Source organism: Phoenix dactylifera, chromosome 2 (assembly GCF_051530095.1).
Source record: "Phoenix dactylifera cultivar Ajwa chromosome 2, Ajwa_hap1_PhDact_Kaust_v1.1, whole genome shotgun sequence".
In the NCBI taxonomy this organism is placed as follows: Eukaryota; Viridiplantae; Streptophyta; class Magnoliopsida; order Arecales; family Arecaceae; genus Phoenix; species Phoenix dactylifera.
The window spans coordinates 27,243,137-27,257,202 of record NC_143191.1 but is presented as its reverse complement, the minus strand read 5'-3'; the positions used below and the strand labels follow the sequence as shown (position 1 = coordinate 27,257,202).

General features: G+C 40.3%; 1 protein-coding gene across 1 annotated transcript; it reads right to left on the bottom strand.

The window, feature by feature from the left end:
- Positions 1-2,202: 2,202 nt before the first annotated feature.
- LOC103696656 (serine/threonine-protein kinase UCN-like) lies at positions 2,203-4,338 on the bottom strand. The gene has a single exon (XM_017840490.5). It carries the CDS (start codon positions 3,920-3,922, stop codon positions 2,612-2,614), a length of 1,311 nt encoding a protein of 436 aa, XP_017695979.2. The 5' UTR covers positions 3,923-4,338; the 3' UTR covers positions 2,203-2,611.
- Positions 4,339-14,066: the final 9,728 nt, after the last annotated feature.

Here is a 14,066-nt window from a genome sequence, read left to right as displayed (position 1 = left end):
TAAAAGCAACCGTGCTAAAAAAAAATCTTATAACATATGCAACCCACTAAAAGAAAATAAATGTTTGCATTGAGATGTTTTATGCTTTCTCCTTATGCATGGAACGAGATTCTTGACAACAGAAGAGCTTGGCAAGAAAAACAACTGCAGTGGTGCAGTCGGATGCGTACGTAATTCAACGTCGAACAAAATTTTCTTAACCCTCGTTCTCGGTGACAGGGGAAGCATATAAGAAGACTGATACTACCAGCAAAGGATAAACACGGGGGTCCTCTCGGTTGTCTCGAGTCCATTTCATTGCATTACAGTGGGAGTCCAGAGGTGGGGGTCTTGATGCGTGTCTTCGAGCGTCGTCATACTCATGAAAGCAAGGTAACTCGAGTCATCCTTCGGTCCGCTCTGATTGGAAGAAAGAGTTGCTGTTTCTTTCGTTGGAGATGCTGATGGATGACGCGCGATCACTTCAACATTTTGTTCTCAGCATCATCATTATAGCCTGTGGTACTCTTCAGTGGAGTTGCTTCCCGTCACAAGATAAATTGAGGAACAGAGGGCCCAAGGGAGCATTGTGGGCAACTGGAGGGTCACAGGCCAAACGAAAGGGTGGCAAAAACTTCCAAAAGAAAGAAGATGCCAGGCTCGGTCTGTCAAGGCAGTGGGGATTGAGGCAGTTTGATGTCTTGCTGACTCTAGTGGGATATGAAGGCCTCATCTCACCTCCATCTGTTCCTCCAAAATATATGATTGGGGAGTAGAAGGAGAGTAGGAGGGGCCCCTTGCTTGTCCCTGCCCTCCTCTCCTTTCACCTAACAGGCGCGAGAGAACAAAAAGATGTGAGGGTACCGCATCTCTTTTGAACCCTGGTGGATGTAGGACACCAAGAACGATGAGTCACGAGCAGATTTATCGGAGGGTCTGTCCTCTTCCCAGGGTGCTGTGCCCTCAAATGGTTAGTTTGTTTTTTTTATTTTTATCTCTACAGTTCAAACCGTGCCACTCCGTGACACCCTCCATTGTCTATTTCCCTGTCCATTCTCTGCTCGAGCAACGTGCCCTCAAATGATTAGAATCTGTTTTTTTTTTTGTTTAACCCACTCTCTCTCTCTCTCTCTCTCTCTCTCTCTCTTTTTAACTTCATCTGATTAGAGATGGAGCTCTGTCCATGCTCTTTGCTTGGTCTGCCATCCTCACCATTCCCAGCTAGACTACTAATTTGTTTGTTCCTCTAGTATCTTTAACTTATTTTTCTATTAGAGTCTGTTTTTTGTTTACTCTTCTCTCTTTTTTTTTAAACTTCCATCTGATGAGAAATGGAGCTCTGTGCATCCTCTTCTTTGGTTTGTTTGCCATCCCCACCATTCCCAACTAGACTACTATATTGTTTGTTCCTCTAGTTTCTTCAACCTGTTTTTCTAGTTGGAAATGGTTTTGTATGGAAGAAGAGTTCAACCTTCAGACTTGCTTTCTTGGCAACATACAATGTATAGAATGTTCAGTTGTTCTTTTGAATTCCCTTTTGACACATTTAGTTGCCATGCTGGGTGTGAATTGTCAACTCGAAGTAAGATATATGGGCATTATCTTAGGTCTCTACCATAACTTTGTTGGTACCATATATAGCAAGGTTACTGCAGTGATCATGTTCTTTGCCTTTGAGTTTAAAAATTAGTGAGAAAGCGAGCCTGTGGGTTCCGTAATCATCGATCAAACATCGCCAGGTGGTTTTAGCAGGAATAGGAAGTTTATCATAAATCACTCATGTAAATGATGTTCCGCAGCTCTGATATGATGCTATGCTGTCTAATCCACTCTAACCGACCACGCTTTAGTAGATTAAAACCATGAATTGATCTTGGAAACATCAAGTAGTTAATGACCCTATATTTAACTGTGAAGTTATTATAGATAAGAGAGTTCATTATGTGATGTTTGATTATTTGATGAGCTATTGTCTCATAAATTAGACTAACCGTGTACCTTTTAATAAGGATTTTTTACATCTATCCATCCATCTATCTATATATCTTTTCTTATGTATGTCACCATATATGCGTATTATCTACATATAATTCAAGTGCACCACATACAAGTGTTTGAAAAGTGGCTGATTAAGGGCAAGAGACTAAGATATCCACTTTAATTTATGCACATGCTGTTCTAGACTTCATAGTGGCTGAAATAATCCAACTGAAAAAAATAGAATGAGAAGAGGGAAATTGAAGGATATATTTCATCAAAATTGAGAGATCAGATCACAGCAATTATCAAAACATGATAAAGATTTGTCCATCTAAACGCTACATGCTGTGGTTGTTCATTCCAAAATACGGGGAGGAATATTGCATACAACATGATTGGCCCTGAAAGCAGTCTACGCGCGTGCGCATATCACACGTGTCTTCTCAAAATTTTGTGAAATACACCCTACATGTTACCCTAATTACAACCGCCCGCCGCCCGCCCCATCGAAGCCTCCCCGAGTCCCCGTCTCCGCACGTCTCGGCCTCCTTGCTTATGTACAACCCGATAACGGGAAAAAGTCCTCCCTTCTTTGAAAAACAAAAAAAACGAAAGGTTAAAAAAAAGAAGAGCAACCAACTAACGGTTGCCGTCAGAACTCCGCCAGCGACACCGACGAGGAGAACGGCGACGGCGCTGCCGGCGAGGCCTGCTGCTCCCGCAGCCGCTTGCAGTAGTCCCGGATGTCGAACCCCTCGACGGCGTCGGCGGTCCCGTCACCGCTCTGCGCGAGCACCTCCTCCTCGAGGTCCTCCAGCGGCGCGAGGAAGGGCGGGCGGTTGACGTCGGCAAGCAGATCCCACTGGACTCCCCGGAAGAAGGGGTGGGCCTTGACCTCCTCCGCCCCGCCGGCGTACCCGAGCCGGCGGACGGGGTCCTTGGCGAGGAGGCGCGCGATGAGGTCGGTGAGGTCAGCGCGCTGCCGACCGGCGAACTCCGGCTGGCGGGTGAGGACGTTCCGGAAGGTCTCCTTGCGGTTGCGGCCGCGGAAGGGGGTGCGGCCGTAGGTCATCTCGTAGGTGAGGATGCCGAGGGCCCACCAGTCGACGGCGAACTCGTGGCCGTCGCCACGGACGACCTCGGGGGAGACGTACTCCTCGGTGCCGACGAAGGAGTGGGACCGCTCGCAGGCGGCGACCCCACCGGAGATGCTGGGGCGGCGGCGGCTGACGGGGGAGACGCGGGCGGACTTGGCCTTCTTGAGCTGCTGCCGGAGGTGGCCGGTGCTGTCGGGGTATCCGCCGGTGTTGTCAGGGGATCCGCCGGTGGCGCTGGCGTGGCCGCCGAAGAAGATGCGGGTGAGGTTGCGGCGGTGGTGGTGGCCGCGTCGACGTCGATGGTTGTTCTCGGGTGGGGAAGGAAGGGAGATGGGATTGCTGTAGGCGGGGGAGGAGGGGAGGGGTTTCGGGGCGAGGTGGCGGGAGAGGTCGAAATCGGTGAGGGTGACGTGGCCGGAGGCCTGGAGGAGGACGTTCTCGGGCTTGAGGTCGCGGTAGACGATTCCGAGGGAGTGGAGGTGGGCGAGGGCGGAGACGATCTCGGAGACGTAGAACCGGATGGCGGCAGGGGAGAAGATGCGATCGGAGAGCGAGTAGCGGAGGGCGTTGAGGTCGCCGCCGGGGCAGAATGGGACGGCCCAGGCCAACAAGTCCGGGGTCTCCAAGGAGCCCAGCAGCGAGGGGAGGAAGTGGTGGGACCCGAGGCGGGAGAGGACGGAGAGCTCCCACCGGGCGCGGCGGTCGGCGTCGGGCTTGGCGGTGGGGGAGTGCTTCTCCACCACCTTGAGGGCGAACACCGGCGGCCGTGACGGGTGGTCCGACCGGTCGATAACCAGGAACACGGTGCCCATCGCCCCCTTCCCCAGGACCCGAACCGCGCTCAGCTTGTCCAGCTCCAGCTCCATATCACATTAATCTTATCAATCGATAAATTCTCTCCTCCCTCTCTCTCTCTCTCTCTCTCTCTCTCTCTCTCTCTCGTCTCCTGATATCCTCTCCTATTCCTCTTCTCTAGTTCGTGAATGTAGTTATAGTAGTGGCTTGGGGATTGGGAAGGAGGAGGAGGAGGAGGAGGAGGAGGACTCTTGAGAGAGGTTTGTTCCCAGGAGAACGGATATAAGGGAGGAGGGAAGGGGGTGGGGAGAGGAAAAAGGTGGTGAGTTGGCTCTCGTGGGGCTATTACTTGTACTTTTTTAGAATTTATCTTTTATTTTCCCCTTAAAAGATTTAAGTTAATTATTTATTTATCTAGTCTAGTTGTCTCTCTATTATGATTATTTAATTATTTAGTTGTCTCTTGCTTTAATTAGCAGGAGCTCTTAGCTTTATTTAGTTGGAATCCGACGACCTGTAGGTGAAGTAAATAGCTTGCCTTCGTTTTATCGGGTGTTTTTTTTTCTTGCATTTGAGAATGGCCGGAGGGAGAATGTCTGGCCTAACACAGTGATTACACTCTTACATACATGTGTTTTTTTTATTATTTTTCAAACAGTGAGGGGTTTTAATCCCATACCTAACTGCCTTGAAACTATGATCATGTAGTAAAGTAAAATAATAATATTTTTTTTTACATCACCTAATATTTATGGTATTACGTGCCATTCTTTTTGATAGATATTATATATATATGCCATTTCAATTTACTTGTAAGGCAAGACGTTTGGACTTGGAAGGCACGGGAAGATTCAAAAAGTGTGAAATCAAAGAACATAGAAAAAAACATAAAAAAAAAAGATGTTGAACCAAATCTCGAAGACAAATTAAAAGCAAACAAGCAACACGCAATCTTCATTTACAATATAAAAACTTGTATGGGTTAAAAGTTGTGATTAGTTTCTCTTGTAATCTTGAATCCAAAGATGATACCCAGATGGTATTTGTTTAATGAAATTATTATAACACATTTACTAATTTATTTATTGCTCGATTAGATATTTAAATTTGAGGCTTAATTAAAAAGGAAGGGGATTAGAGCTGGAGGGAAGGTATGATAACCACGTGTGGGGGGCGAATTTAGAATGTATGAATTGGGAATGGTTAGGTTGGATAGGACGGGGTGGAGGATGAGAAAGGGACAAACGTACGGTTTATTTTGGGGGATGCGCACATGGGAAGGCTTCAGAGTACCAGAACCCTAAAAATACGCTTGCAACACCATCAAACGGTTTACTCCGAAATGGAAAGCACCGGATAAGACTCTGGACTAACTTGTGCTTTTGCTAAGCAATTTGGTCCCCAGCTTATTCAACCGTTGGGGCCGATCACTCACTCTCTCTCTCTCTCTCTCTCTCTCTCTCTCTCTCTCTGGATAGACTCCATTCAGCTTGTTGATTGCATCACTGCAGGCATTAACCAAAGGGATGCCTGCAAGCTCTACTTGCTGTTTTTTTTTTGGATGATGATAACGCAGCCACTTGGCTTTTATTACATATCAAAGATCACGAGAATTTACCAAAGCTTAGGCGAGAGATACATCAGAGAGAGAGGAAGTAGAGATATAAGGTCAGAGCATTACAACAGAGAGAAGAAATCAATACTAGAAGGAAAAAGAACAAAATAGGCTCCTTAAGCAAACGTGAGGATGTGATTATGTGGATGTTAGCATAATTTTAGGAATCACGCAACAATTTATATCAATTCATATTATTTTTTTATTAGCATGATCCTGTATTGATTAGTATTATTTTGCTTCTTAGTATGATCCTGTATCAATCAACATAATAATTTATATCGACGAGCATTATTTTTTTTATTAGTATGATCTTATATCAGCCTATATTATTTTTTTTGTGTGAAGTCTGTACACGAGCATATATAACTCTTGAGATGTACCAAATATGATCGAGCAAAAAAATAAAATTATTTTTCTTCATCTTTTTTTCTTTTATTTTTTTCTTCTTCTGTAAATATTTTAACAGTGGAAAAGTTACAAAATAAACTACAAGGAAAGACATGGTTGAGAATGATTGGGCGATGCACACTAAATTGAAGTGTTTCCTTATGAATGGCGTGATTTTCCTAGGTGATTCTGATGTCTATTCCTAAGATATAATGTTTCATACCTCCATGGTCTCCAGGGATTATAATCCTTGAGGATAGATCGTGGCTCGAACAAAGACCTTTGTTTTTGTTTTTCTTGCAATCCTCTAAAATCCTATAAAAGACATCTTGTACTGGGATCGAAAATTTGAAATGATGAGTTGGCTTCTATATATCCTATGATTAACAGCCTCCGAGTAAAATTCCCATGATCCAAGCAAGCTTAACCGGTGGGTCTTCGCCTAGGTTTTATGTCGGTTTTCAGATAAGATATCCCTAGCAATCATCCTTCATTCAAGTTTGCCAAATAAATGATCAGCACATGCAAATAAATGATCAGCACATGCTGAATTGCACACTGCTTGGCTTCTTCTGAACCCTTGACCCTTCAATAGTCATCTGCACGCCTCTTGTCTCACAAAACTAGTCTTAATTGAGCCAATTTAATTTGCTTGATTCAGACACAACAGAGTTGGTGGATGCTTGGTCTACCGTACTCCACCAAATGAATCAACCAGGACCTTGAGACAAGATCTAGGTGTCACCCATCAACTTGAATTTGATTCGGGGATATGGTCTTAAATTTTCACACTGGTGATCGAATGGTACGCAGAAACACCATCTCTTACGTTTCGATCATTTTTAAAACAGTAGAGATCCTGTCGTTGCGACTCAACTATTTGGAACAGTGAGCTTGACTTGGCTTCAAGTTGATTCTTAGCTACTATTTTAAGTTCAATATTGCAAGTCACTTTCTGGTGGTGACCTTTTTTCTAATGATTTTATAATTGCCCCCTTGATTTCAGGCTGAAATTGGGTGACCTCCTCTTAATCTATCATCATCTTTTTCTTTTGTCATATTTCTTCTTTTCATGAACTGCAGGAATTGATGTGTGATCATCCAACAAGGCCAGACAGGTTCATTCCTTGAATTGCTAGAACTATTCAGTGACGAGCACTGTGCTGTGACCAATGACCGGTGACCAAAACAAAAGATTGATGCTCTCTAGGCAATATTGGGGATTCTACTATATATATATTAGAATTTTTTTTGCATGAATACTCTTCTTAAAAATTTAAATTTATGTAAATATTTTTTTAAAATTTATATTTATTTCTATATCATCATAAAATACTGTTTTTGCACAAATACCTCTAATACCATTAATAAAAGCTATATTTATTTTAATTAAAAATAAAATAAAATTTTAAAATTTTTGTCCCCCCATCACGGTCGCCTTATTTTTTTTGTGCATCTATCCATTAAGGGCATTTTAGTCAACAGTTAATTTTTTAACAATGTTAGATGACGTGGGTATATATGCAAAAACAAGAATAAAAAAATGTAGAATAACAAAATAAGTATTTTACGAGGGTATACATGTAAATATCAATTTTGAGAAGATATTCATGCAAAATTTGATATTTAGGAGGACCTATATATTATGAGGTAGTCGTGTTTCCTCCACGTTCCATCTCTTTTTGACTTTATGGGGTTATAGTTTTGGACTGCCATGATAGGTTAACTAATTTCCTACTCAAAAGGGTATGGAGTATATCTTTAGTTTGTAAGATCTAAAAATGCAAAAATAATTTTTTTTCTCCAAAGTGAAGCCAACAAAGCGAGCAGAGCGGAGGAACAAACACCCCTCCCTAGCAGGCGTACTTGTTTTATTTGGGCTGCATGATTAGTTAGTCAGGGACACAGAGGTGGAGCCCTCACAAGCAGACTAACCTGATATATATAACCCTAAAAAAAAAAAGAGAGTAATTAATTGTTTTAGGAATCAGATGTATTGGGAGGTAGGGTTCGAGAAAAAATCGTATACTCTGCAATCTTCAATTTTGTGTAGTGAAACTTCTGTATCGATTTTGTTTATGAATGTAGGTCAGTAGACCGAAATACATAAATATGGTGTACTCTTATACTTTTCTATTTTTTCTTTCTTGTTTCGTTCTTCCTTCGGTCCGACGCAACAAAGAGATTAATAACAAAAAAAATTAGGAGGATTGGAGTATGTTGATTAGAAGCTTGACATCAGCTTGGAGAAAAAGTAAAAGGTCGTCTCCTTAATGTAATAGGTTCATCCACCTTGACGGGTCTCAACCACCAACCGTAGAAATTTATACAAAGATTAGCAGATGCACGTGCAGAAAATATACAAATAAATTCTTATAAATAATGGAAGGAATTGAACTGCCTTGCGTTTGAAATAAGATTAGTGTTTACTGTGGTGGCTGCCAATCATTAAAGAATACAGTTTTCAAGCAATTGCCCGACCATAATGGAGAAATAAAATCTAATGAGGAGATGGTAAGAGAAAGAGACAATCAGCCAACAAGGCAAAAAATAGTGAATTAATTATTAAGCTCTTTGGAACCTTTAAGACAACCAAATGGGCTCTTGACTTCAGTTAAACTAATATTAGCATTTTTCATGCATATCCAACCAAAAATAATCTAACAAAGACTATACTTTTTTGTCATTCAAAATAATTAAACTAGATAAAATTTTCAAGTAGAAAACCAGCCAGTCTTCAATTAAATGATTGAAGATTTCACAATACATAGGTTATATTAAAGCTTGAGGAATGTGTGGGTTATCCCACATGCTAATCATCACTTCATTATAAATTATAATTACTTTTTCCCACATTACATCATAGTACTTCAAGTAGGCTCAAAAACTCTCATCAGTGTGGACTTCAAATCAAAGAACCAGCAGCATTTATGCATGGACTTCAAATCAAAGAACTCATAACATGGATGGTGCCCCACTGTGGCTGCAGTTGGCCATGGAATGTGTGAATAGGGTGAGACACTGGCACACAAAAGAACCTTCAGCCCATTACTGTTGTCGACCCTGTAAGCATCTACTTCGGCTCCATGGAATTAATTCTGTTTACAGATGCATTGAGCCAAGAAGTGGGCATCAAACTCCTGGATGCGTCTCAGAGAATCAAATGATGTTATACTTGGAAGGATTAGCATCCAATGTTTAATGTCGGCATATGGTCATATATAGTGGCCTGCACAATGGCACATGAAGCTATGTGGTATGCCATGCGCATTCCATCTGAAGCCATGTGATGGTCAGTCTTATGCTGTTGTGTCTGTATGTCTAGTTATGTAATATAAATAAAGCATGTTTTAGAAAGAAGTTATGTTTGAAACATCTGTTCAACTGTTTTTAAGCAAATTAAAGCACTAGACTGTTGTTGCATAAATTGTTTGGGAGTTGATGCATGGTATCTTATCCTTGCTTGCCTTTCCATCCATATCATCCTCTTGCCAACTCTAGTTCAATGTTCGACCGGATGCTGGTGTCTCACAAGCAGAAACACCCCAAAACTTAGTTAAGAGACTTGGTTTGCTTGGCTATTCGGATGTTTTAGCAATAGTTGATCGGCAAAATGTATAACCACAACTAACTAATTGTTGGAAATTTCCTAGATCATCTAACTTGCAAAGATTTCGGGCTTATCCCGTAACATTATCCTCATTTATTTCATAACTGTTTCAGTTGAGTTGCAATGCCATTTAGGTCACTTTCATGTGCCTCCTATCATTCATTTGGTCAAAATCACAGTCGCTTTAGTTACTAAATCATATCTCACTATTCGAACGACCCATCTCGACATTACAATCATAGCATTATTAAGGATAAGATGAACGCAATATCGAACCATCACCTAGAAAAATTAAACTAAAGTCACTGTTATGTACCAAGCACTAAGACAGGCTGCTAATCCCGTCGAAGAGACACTAATCATGGAGCCTAAAGTTAAACTCCATATCGACCGCCCGAATCCACCAGCCATTATAAAGCTAGAAAGCTCCAAACTTAAGTGTCAAGTGTGCTTGTGGAGGTCATGAAAGTTAATACATGTCTTGTTTGTTTCTATGAGAAGGCCATGTGCATGACTAGGCCTTGCTAAAGTGTGGATGCCATTTAATGCTTTCTTTTAGATGGTTTTGGAGAACAACCAAACATGTTCATGATGCCCATTCCGAGCCTTGTCATGAGGTCCAAAGTGCAAACCCCTTCTCCCTCTGGTCCTATCCAGAAAGAGAAGAGAGAGATAGAGAGAGAGGGAGGGGGAGAAAGAGGTCCACAACCAAAAGTTTCTATTCCCCCACTTTAGGGTACATTAAGACTAGCCAAGTGTTCTCCGTTTCTTTCCTTCTTTTTGGATGTTTGGCATGACCCATTCACGAGCAAATGTTCTCTTTAGCTGCACAAAGAACAGACGTTCGAAGCCTCAAAAAGATGTGGGGTTTGGTCGACCATCATTTGGTCGTGCGAAATTCTTAAGCTCCACTTCTTGAGTGGGGGCAAAGCTGCCTTGCTTCCCTTTGTGTTGTTCCACCACTGTCTAAAGAGGAAGGCAGCAAGTATATATGATGCGCTTTAAAGCAAAGGGAGGGGGAATTTCTTATGACCGGCACGGTCGGCCATCACAGCCAGGTGATGATGGAAAGAATGGCTCTTGTTTATGATTTGAATATTGTTCCTTGATGATATAAAAGGGAGACGCTGAGTGAAAGGTGTAGAATTAGAATCAAATCATTTATAAATGGCATCCTTTCTCTCATGCTGTTGTCACTTTTGAGCAAGAATAATTTTATCGTTCTAATTTATCCATTTAGCCACAGTAGAAGAAGAATTGTGACAATGTCATGTACTATACTTCTACTTCCATGATTCTCACTTAGTTATTGAATATTTTACATGCTGATTCTCGTGGCTGTGTTTACTCAAATATAATATAATAAATATAGTATATCCGGTTTTACCACACAAAAAAAAAAGAAAAGAAAAATTGTGACCATGTCACTAACTTTGTTTTGGAGATATATTAGTTGCCCAAAATCAATACCCCTATGGTTGGTATGATGTCCAAACTAGCTAGGAAGACAGACTGCCCTTTACGTCTGCATGTTGGTTTTAGTTCTTTTGTATGAGTGACTTATGTCACAAACCCGTACTTCTTAACTATTTTTTTTTCTTTTCTATACTTCATTTAATTGTAGAAAGTCGTTCGTGTGGAGTTGTGGGACAAACCTAACCCATCATGACTTCGACCTTGTTAGACAAGCGATTAGTGCGAAAGGAAACCAAACAGTTCAAGCACCCCCGTAGCATATCTTTATGACTTTTCAACAAACAGAAGATGGTAGTGCAGTTCATATTACACCATTGCTTTCTTGGTGCACATCTGTCAGGGAAAACTCCTGAACCAAGCATGATCACCTCTCATCTCATATGCCCTTGCTAGCTCGAGTGTTTTCCTCCATCATTCTAGCTTGATTTGCTAGCTTGTCCACAATGCCATATCCTTCTCTGTAAATGTGAGCAACTCACACTATCAAAAAAAGAAGAAGAAAAAAAAGTAGCAAGCGTCAAACTCCTCAAATTCTCTCGATTTTGGTGGTCATTATTTTGGCTTCATTAATAGCATGGGGATTCAAATTTTAAAACCATAATATAGAAGTATATATATATATATATATATATATATATATATATATATATATATATATATATATATATATATATATATATTACCCTTTATATGTGTCATGATCTAGGACTTCTTCCAAGAAGGCTAGTTAGAAGGTCTTATTTGGGTTCTTAGCCTTGTATAAGTAACCAAGATCTACCTAGTATATAGCTGATGTGGGACTAAACAAACGTCTACACGGATCCTCATATATTTCTGTCATTTAAGTCCTGCTGTTCTCGCTAGGCTAAGGATTTAAATCCACTCAAATCTAATCACAAGCACCGTAATCGACCTGTGGTCAACCCCGATAAGCTTGTGCTGCAATATCTCTCAATCCACATAGGCCCGAGGCCGGGTCCGCTTTGATACGATTTGTTACAACCCAAGACTTTATCTAAAAGGACTAGTCAGAAGATATTATTTAGGTTTCTTGGCCCCGTATAAGTACCCAAGATCTACTTAGTGCATAGCTGATATAAGACTAAAGACGTCCACATAGATTCTTACACTATGATAGAAAAAAAGAGCCTCAACTATAACACAAAAGTGGCCAACCTACTCTTAAGGCACTAGCTGGTAAGCTTAAACCACCAAACTTACAACCACCCCAGCCCTATGTCGTTGCCAATAGCCATCCCCCAAAACCTTGGACCACCTTGATGGCATCCAAGCACTCAAACTTCGAGTTGAATAACCCTCGTCCACTTGGAAAAGGTTTCCTTATCCAGCCTAGAAGTTTTTCTCAAAGTCCACCAAACAAATATTTTTTCTATCATTTTAATTTATGAAATCACTATTAGTGTTAGTGCTCCTCTCGTTTTCTTTCTCACTGAATGGTGCGCGAGTTCAATCTTCCATCAGTTTGCTTAAAAGAATGACAGCATTCCTATTGTTATTTTACAAAAAAGATGTACTTTTTAAAAGATAAAAAAGAAGGTTGGATTCATAAATCCATGAAACCCTATAGCTTTAAACTAGATGATTCACACAAGAAGAGCTAACGGCATAGAGAAGTAAAAGCTGCGAATTGCACTACTATGAACAAGTGCGTTTCGTTGTAGCCGTGCTGTGGTTACTTATACTCAAACATTCCTCCTATAAACTATTTCATGCACTACCGCTCATTGGAGGTGATGATCACTAGATATCATTTGCCACCAATGCTAGAAGCCCACAATTGACCGAATTCTAGAAGCCCATCACTGGTGGGTCCACTGCTAAGAACCGTCCGATGGATCCATAGACCTACCAATTAGTCACAAAAATTGGATGATTAGTTCTAGGTATCCCATCCATCAATTTTCTAGCAGAAGCTAGCAATGGTCCTCAAGTATGGGCCACAACCGAAAACATCGGAACCATTGAAATTCTACATTTAGGGTTGACGGACGATGATTCAATTAGGGCTGTTATTCAGATCTAAGCACAAACTATAAAATTCTATTGAAGTTGGAATGACTGAATGGTTACTGCCATCGATTCCAATTCTATTTTTTACTTATTGTGTCGGTTGATGATTGATGCAATATTGAGGGGCTAGATAAGTGTCACATGGAGATTTAGACCAATATCCCATTCATTAGATAACATATTAGAGCATGAAATAGACTGATAAAGCGGTCCATCCTATATTTTACAATTTTAAATAAAATGCAAGCAATTAATACTATTGATATATGATATACAATATATTTACATTTATCCATTCATGTAAGAGCAAAAATTGAGAAATAACTAATTATAATAATTTTTAGAAAAATAGATTTAATTTCCTTTTTTTACATAATGAAAAGCATTGAATATGCCTTTAAGTTTACAAGTAATAGAGAGTCAAAAAGGAATTCTTTTTTGGAGCGGAGCTCTCGAATAGTTAGCCGAAGGTATGGAAATAGTTAGCTAACCTGATCATTACGAGACACCAATTCGAATCTAAATCAACTTATTCTATTATATATATATATATATATATATATATAATAGAATATTGCAGAGATAAAATATTTTCCAGGTTAGAGTTTCCAAGAAAATTTTATATTTTATAATTTTCAATTTTTATAGTAAAATTTTTGCATCGTCTTTATTCGTTGAGATAAATCAATAGATCAAACCACATAAACATTATATATTTTTTTTGTTATACTTTCTGCTTGCTGCAATAAAAGAAAAATATTTTATAGATCTAAAGGTTGCAGAAGAAGCTTCCATTAAATGACTAGTAATCCACACAATTTTGTTAAAAAGATTTTTTTATTTAGAACAAATCATATTTATTGTATGAGTTTTTTTTCATCTTTCATAATTAAACTAAATATATTATTTTTCATTAAACAAGAACAATCCGTCAAAGATCCAGAATTCATGAACTATGGACTAATTCTAATATCCTTGAATAAGAAAAAAAAGAGTACAGAGTGGTGGCTTCCACGATGGATCCCACTTGAACCCCTGGTGATGGGACGTACAGAGTGGTCCAGAGTACAAGACGCAGTAGAGGCCATATTTT